Source organism: Piliocolobus tephrosceles, chromosome 20 (assembly GCF_002776525.5).
Source record: "Piliocolobus tephrosceles isolate RC106 chromosome 20, ASM277652v3, whole genome shotgun sequence".
In the NCBI taxonomy this organism is placed as follows: domain Eukaryota; kingdom Metazoa; phylum Chordata; class Mammalia; order Primates; family Cercopithecidae; genus Piliocolobus; species Piliocolobus tephrosceles.
The window spans coordinates 24301822-24309299 of NC_045453.1; the positions used below are offsets into that span (position 1 = coordinate 24301822).

Sequence of the window (7478 nt, forward strand, 5' to 3'; positions counted from 1 at the left end):
AAAAAAAAAAAAAAAAAAAAAAAAAAAGGAAAGAAAGAAAAAGAAATTAGGGAGCCAAACCAGGTGCGGTAGCTCACACTTGTAATCCCAGCTACAAGGAGGTTGAGGCAGGAGGATGGCTTGAGGCCAGGAGTTTGAGATCAGCCTGGGTGGCACAGCAAGACCCCCATCTCAAAATAAATGTGCAAAAAAAAGAGAAAAGAAACTAGGGCTCCAAGAGAACGATTTATGCCACATTTTCCTGAAGGCATACCATGTGCCAAGGACTGTCTTTAACTATCAAGGATACAAGAATAAACCAGGTCAGGCGCAGTGGCTCATGCCTATAATCCCTGCATTTTGGGAGGCCCAGGCGGGTGGATCACCTGAGGTCAGGAGTTCGAGAACAGCCTGGCCAACATGGTGAAACCCTGTCTGTACTAAAAATACAAAAATTAGCTGGGCATGGTGGTGGGCACCTGTAATCCCAGCTACTTGGGAGGCTGAGGCAGAAGGATCCCTTGAACCTGGGAGGTGGAAGTTGCAGTGAGCCAAGATTACACCACTGCACTCCAGCCCGGGTGACAAGAGCGAAACTCTGTCTCAAAAAAAAAAAAAAAAAAAGAAGAAGAAGAAGAACAAACCAAACTTGTAAAGTCCCTGCTCTCAAAAATATTTTATTCTGGAAAGGAGATGGATAAGATCAATGCTAAATATATACATATATATGAACAGGGTCAAGTTTATATTTTTCTGGCCTCTCCAGATTCAACTCCTAGATGTATTTTTTGGCCCCAAATGGTAGCACGCAATGATAGTGACAAGTGCAACGAAGACAGTGAAATGGTGTGATGGATGGAAAGTGAGAAGGAGCCTTATACAGTGAAATGGTGTGATGGATGGAAAGTGAGAAGGAGCCTTATACAGGTGCTCCAGGAAGACTTCTTGGAGGACATGGCTTTTGAACTGAGACCAAAAAGAAGCGAGGGAATGGGCCATGGGGCTCTGTGGGCGAAGAGAGTTCCAGGCAGCCAGAACAGCAAGTACAAAGGCCCTGCAACAACAGTGAACCCAGTGTGCCCAGCAACGACATCAGAATGGCTGGCACAGAATGAGGGATGGTGGAAGGAGTGACTGGGAGGCAGGCAGGGCTGCAAAGGCAATGGAAAGGTTTCAAAACAACTTACTTCGAAGTCCTGATACTGCTCCTCTGCGAGAGACTTCTTTGCTACCACAAGCACCCGCAGCCCTTCTCGGGCCATGTTGCCACACTGTAAAATAGACCATGGTCAGAATGGGAGTGGCGCCGAGAGCTCCTGACTTCACTGGGACGAGGAGGTTGCAGTGAGGGACCCCTGTCCAAGTGGACGTGCCCCTCCCACAGGGACAGGGAAAATGGCAAATCAGAAAGTTGCTTTCCCCTACAGCAATCCTCCCTGGAGCAAACCTTCTACAGGGGAGGTTGCAGAGAGGCCGCCGGTGGGCCAAACACGGCCCACAGACAGATTGTCTTTCACTAGCACATGTATGTTTCCAAAGTCAACATTCTATGGTCTCACACGCTAATCTGGATGGCTGAATGGGTGGAAAAACTGAGCATCTGACAAAACCAGGTGCATTTGCCCAAATCACCACAATCAATGATGGCTGAGGAGCGGTGGCCTCCACGTGTTCCCAGGACGCGGAGGTGTCAAGTGAAGAACACTTCAGCACGTTTTACACGCAAAGTGCAACTCTGCTCAAAATCAAAACCTGTTTGTTCATTTGCATTACCTGCCAGGCCCCTGTAGACGTTTGAGTTTGCAACCCTCAAGCTGAGAATCTAATGCAAAATGTAAATTCCCCACCTAGAGCTAAGAGATGGGACAAAAATGGCCTGAAAAGCCTGAGCACTGTTTCCCTCCTGCTGCTGGTCAACTGTCCATGTCACAAACCAGGATGGGCAGTCCCTGATGTGGCCCCCACAGACCCCCCCTCCTGGAACTCACATTCTGTTATAATTGCCCACCCTTTGAGTGTGTGCTGGCCCTAGTGACTTGTCCCTAACAAATAGGATAGGCGAGAGTGAGGGGATGTCACATCTGAGATCAGGTGAGTAAAGACAGTGACTTCCATCTTGTTTGTCCTCTCTTGTTCCCTCATGTGCTCTCTTTGATGAAGCCAGTTGCCAGTCTGTGAGTGGCCCTATGGGAGAGGCCCACCTGCAAGGAATAGAGGGCAGCCTCTGGCCAACAGTTGGCAAGAACCTGAGACCCTTAGTTCAATAGTCCAAAAGGAGCTGAATGCAGCCCACAACCACTGAGCTTGCTCACAAGTAGATCCCACCCCAGGCAAGTCTTGAGATGAGACCACAGCCCCAGCCAACATCTCAATTACAGCCAGTGGGAGGCCCTGAAGCAGAGGATGCAGTTCAGCCACACCAGGATCCCTGACCAACAGAAACCATTATATATCAATTGGGTGCTGCTTTAAACAGCTACATTTCAGGGTGGTTTGTTACACAGCCACCAATAACAAATACAGAGACCCACCTTACCATGCAAGGGGCTGCCTCTGTAGAACGTGCTTCCAAGGCCTGGTTTAACTTCCTGCATCATACTTACCTCTTCCTCCAACCAGTCGTTATACTGCACAATGCCAGCCATGACCACATCTGCTCCCTTCATGTAAAACGTAATTTCTCCAGTTGATTCATCCTAGAGAGGGAGGCCGGAAGGAATGAGAAACTGAAAGGAACACCCTCTTTTGGCTGCAAACCTGCTTCCCATGACAGACGGTATATAAAGTGCACTTAACAGACATCAATGTTTTTTCACTTGGCTGAAGATGAAAAGCAAGAAGGGGCCTTATTTAGGGGCAAAGGCTACAGAAAATAAAAGGAAAGCTCGAAGCATTTGGAAGATTATTCAATGACGAAAGCAAGATCAAATGGATTTAAGACCTTTGTTTTGAAAGTTATTACTATTTCAACTGGAATAAACTCACATGCTATGATTTTAGATTTACACTTGGGACTGCAGATATCATCAAACTGTGGTCCACCAAAAGAATAGGGAAGATAAGGACTAGAACAGGGAGTCTCAACCTCATCACTGTACACATTTGGGGCAGGATAAGTCTTTGCTCTGCAGGGCCCCTCCTGTGCACTGTACAATGTTGAGCAGCAGCCCTGGCCCCTACGCACTAGATGCCAGTCATACCCGCCATGGTGACAACCACAATGTCTCTAGACTTTAGCAAATGTCTCCTGGGGGCAAACTGGCTGTCTCAGCTGAGAATAATTCCAGATCCCTACGTCTGAGGACCTGCCGAGAGATCCAATTACCCAGAGTTTCAGTTCACCCTGACCAGATTTTCTGGGTAGTGGGTAGCACCATGGCACAGGCATCAAATGCTTGGGCCAAGTACCAGTTCCTAGTTGTGTGCAGCTGGACAAACTACTCTTCTTCCCTAAACCTCAGTTTTCTCATCTGTAAAACAGAAGTCGAGCATGTAGCACAGAGACTGATGCACAAAAAGGGCCCCTCAGTGGTATAACTGCTGCTGGGATGAGAGTGACTTCCCAAGTCCCCCAGCCATACTGTACATAGAGAGCAAGGCTCAGCCCAGTACTCTCAACAGGGCAATGTGGCCCTCCAGAAGACACGTGGCAATGTCTGGAGACACTCTAGGTGTCAACGCTGGCAATGTCCTACTAGCATCTGATGGGTGGAGGTCGGGGTGCTGCTCACCCTCCTACATCACACAGGACGCCCCCAAACACCACCAGGAACTCCTCCAGCCCTAAAAGTCAACAGTGCTGAGACTGAGAAGTCCTGGCTTTGAGGAATGATGGCGCAGTCACAGATCCTTCCCCCATTTCCCCCCAGTGATTTGCATCGCTGGGAGGTGGGAGGCAGCAAAGACAGGCAAGAAAATTCAGCATGGCCATCAATACCTTGTGCCTAAATTTTGCTACTCCAGGAAGCCCAGAATAAATGCCCATAAAGTCTTCACTGAATATGGAACCATGGAGACAAAAGTGACTGCATCTCAAGCCGGGTGTGTTGGCTTACGCCTGTAATCCCAGCACTTTGGGAGGCTCAGGTGGGTGGATCACCTGAGGTCAGGAGTTTGAGACCAGTCTAGCCAACATGGTGAGACCCTGTCTCTACTAAAAATACAAAATTAGCTGGGCGTGGTGGTGCATGCCTGTAATCCCAGCTACTCAGGAGGCAAGGCTGGAGAATCACTTAAACCTGGGAGGTGGAGGTTGCAGTGAGCTGAGATTGCACCATTGCACTCCAACCTGGGCAACAAGAGCGAAGCTCCACCTCAAAAAAAAAAAGTGACTGCATCTCAGATGCAAATGCGCCATACTGGCTTCTGATTAGCCAAATCCCGTGAACACCCCCAATTCCTACTTAATTCACCATCCTTCACGTAAGAGTATATCAACCTTGATGTTATCACACAAATTACAGGTGATGACACATACAGCCTTCTTGCCTCTCCTGGAAGGTGCCTGTAATTGTCCTGCTGGGGCACGCGGACCCTCTCCCTGTGGTATAAGCCCTGGGTCTAGGGAGTAACAGTGTGGAGATCCATCTGTTTTGCTGCCACCCAAAACTACACTTCTGTCTGTTCAGCTCCCCCAAAACCCACGTTTCTATCTGTAAGTTTCCCCAATAAAACAACCTTTAACAACAAACTGGATTTGTTGGCCTTGTTCTTTGGTTTCGGGCTCCTTCGGGGGCCACTTTGCCTATACAGCCCTTTCATGGAACAGAAATACCCAAAATCAGATTAGTGGTAGAGTTTCCTCTTTTAAAATAACTTTCAAATGCCCCTTAATCACCGACAATCTTTTAGAACAACATGCTGACTCATAAAAGCACCCCCAGGCCAAGACAGGCACCCGCGTTGAAAAGCATTCAACTGCACACTTTATCTTCGATAGACTGCAGCTATGCCTGCTCTTGACACAGGCCAAAGAGAGCTGTGGGGTCTGCACATTAAAGCAGCAGAAGTTTTATTTTTTCCTTCCCCCCCAACAACCAAAGGGTGCTCAACAACATGGCTGAGGGAAATGATGCTCCCAGCCCAGCTTCCTCACTATGAAAAGGGCTCGAGCGAGTTCAGAAGTTCTGTCCAATATAAATACCGCATCGACGATCTCCTCCCATGAGTCACTTCCTCCCACGGAGTTCATCACAAGTTTACTTCGTTCTCATATTATGGCAAGATTACGCCATAAATTTACAGAGATCGGCCGGCTGTGTGGCATTGTTTGGGGGCCTCATCTTTTCCCACTGTGGTCGGCATCTGGCACCTGCTCAAAGGCCTCTTTTAGTCCAGCAGTGACAGTGCTATGATGATCTACAGCCACGATGCAAACCCGTGGCTCCACGTGGGAAGGGGGAGAAGGCATCAGAACATCTTGTACACCACGAAAACAAAACAGGGACACAACCTTCCTGCAAAAAGACAGCACACAAGTCCTTCTCCAACCTTGCCTGATTTCTTAAAAGACAAAGATTCACACAAGGAAATGGCCTTGTTTTGTGGGTGCAAGAAGGTGCCATCTTGCACTGTGCGTGTGCTCACACGTGTTTTAAAAAGAGACCGGGGAGACCCAAATTGGGGCTGTCCACAGTCACTAGACCAAGTCGAGAGAAGTTTTCTTTTTTTTTCTTATTCTTATTTTTGTCTTTATTTTTTTGAGACAGGGTCTTGCTGTGTTGCCCAGGCTAGACTGCAACAGCACAATCACGGCTCACTACCGCCTCAACCTCCTGGACTCAAGTGACCTCAACCTGGACCTCCTGACCTCAACTTTCCTAGCAGCTGGGACTACAGGCATGTACCACCATGCCCAGCTAATTGTTTTGCTTTTTGCAATGATGCTCAGGCTGGACGGAAACTCCTGGGCCCAAGTGATCCTCCTGCCTTGGCCTCCCAAAGTATTACAGGCAAGAGCCACCGTGCCAAGCCTAGGAGAAATTTTATAACTGCACTAAAACTTCCTCACACCAGGTACTTGGACAGTCATTTGCATACAGCATTCGGGTTATATGAACACATCACAACAGGGTTTCCCAGGCCCTTCCTCATGGTGGGGGCTGTCCTGTGCATTGCAGGATGCTGAGCGGGATCCCTGTTCTCCACCTATGAGATGCCAGTAGCACTCCCAGCCTCTGGTTGTGACAACCACAAATGCTGCCAGACACTCTCGAATGCCCCCAGGATGAGAATCACCACATTAGAGGAGTGTGGTGAGGTTTGTGCCAAGGGGAGAACTAGTCCAAAAGCCCCAGAGGCCCAGTTCCACCCACCCAACCAAAGATAAAGAGACAGGTCAGAAAATGACAAAAAATAGCAAAATAATACTTATTTCATTAAAGATAACCTCACCAAGATGGACATTCACAGCACTATTTTTAGTAGTCAAAACCGAGAAACAGGCTAGGCGCAGTGGCTCACACCTGCAATTCCAGCACTTTGGAAGGCCGAGGCTGGTGGATCTACCTGAGGTCAGGAGTTCAAGACCAGCCTGCCCAACATGGTGAAACCCCGTCTCTACTTAAAAATGCAAAAATTAGCCAGGGGTGGTGGTGCGCAACTGTAATCCCACCTTCTCAGGAGGCTGAGGCAGGAGAATCACTTGAACCCAGGAGGCAGAGGTTGCAGTGAGCCAAGATTGCGCCACTGCACTCCAGCCTGGATGACACAGTGAGACTCGGTCTCAAAAAAAAAAAAAAAAACTGAAATGAGACACAGCCTAAGCAGCCAAAAAACAAGTTATTGAATGAAATAGTGACATATTCTTTCAACAGAACACTGTATGTGCATTAAAAATCATTAAAATCAGATTTTAATAATATGAGAAAATTCTCATCATCATAGTTCAATGAGGGAGGAAGTTTAGGAAGCCTTCTATGGAGCTCAGTGCCAATTCTATCAAAATGTGTGTGGATATTTACACTCGGATATGCTTAGAAAAGAGACTGAAAGGAAAAGGTAAAAGGTCTTTTGGGGGGTGAAAATGGAGATGAATTGGTCAGGCACGGTGGCTCATGCCTGTAATCCCAGTACTTAGGGAGGTTGAAGCGGGAGGATTGCTTGAGGCCAGAAGTTTGAGACCAGTCTGTGCAACATAGAGAGATTTTGACTCTACAAAAAAATTAAAAAATGAGCTGGGCATGGCAGTGCATACCTGCAGTCCCAGCTACTTAAGAGGCAGAGGCAGGAGGATTCCTTGAGTCCAGGAGGTCAAGGCTGCAGTGAGTCATATTCACACCACTGCACTCCAGCCTAGGTAACAGAGTGAGATTCTGTCTTGAGAAAGAAAGAAAAGAAGAGAAAAGAAAAAAAGGGAGGGAGGCGAAAGAAAGAAAGAAAGAAAGAGAGAGAGAGAAGGGAGGAAGGAAGGAAGGGAGGAAGGCAGGAAGGAAGGAAGGGAGGGAAAGAGAGAGAGAGAAAGAAAGAGAGAAAGAAAGAAAGAGAGAAAGAAAGAAAGA

General features: G+C 47.8%; 1 protein-coding gene across 3 annotated transcripts in view; it reads right to left on the reverse strand.

Annotated features, from left to right (window-relative positions):
* The window catches only part of ATP9A (ATPase phospholipid transporting 9A (putative)), a 144225-nt gene that overhangs the window by 29486 nt on the left and 107261 nt on the right, over window positions 1–7478 (reverse strand). For all 3 annotated transcript variants that reach the window (XM_026455147.1, XM_023184145.3, XM_023184147.3), the window contains 2 exons: window positions 2583–2675; window positions 1167–1250 (listed from right to left, as the gene is read on the reverse strand). In XM_026455147.1, coding sequence (XP_026310932.1) covers window positions 1167–1250; window positions 2583–2675 — 177 coding nt within the window. The remainder of the gene's footprint in view (window positions 1–1166; window positions 1251–2582; window positions 2676–7478) is intronic.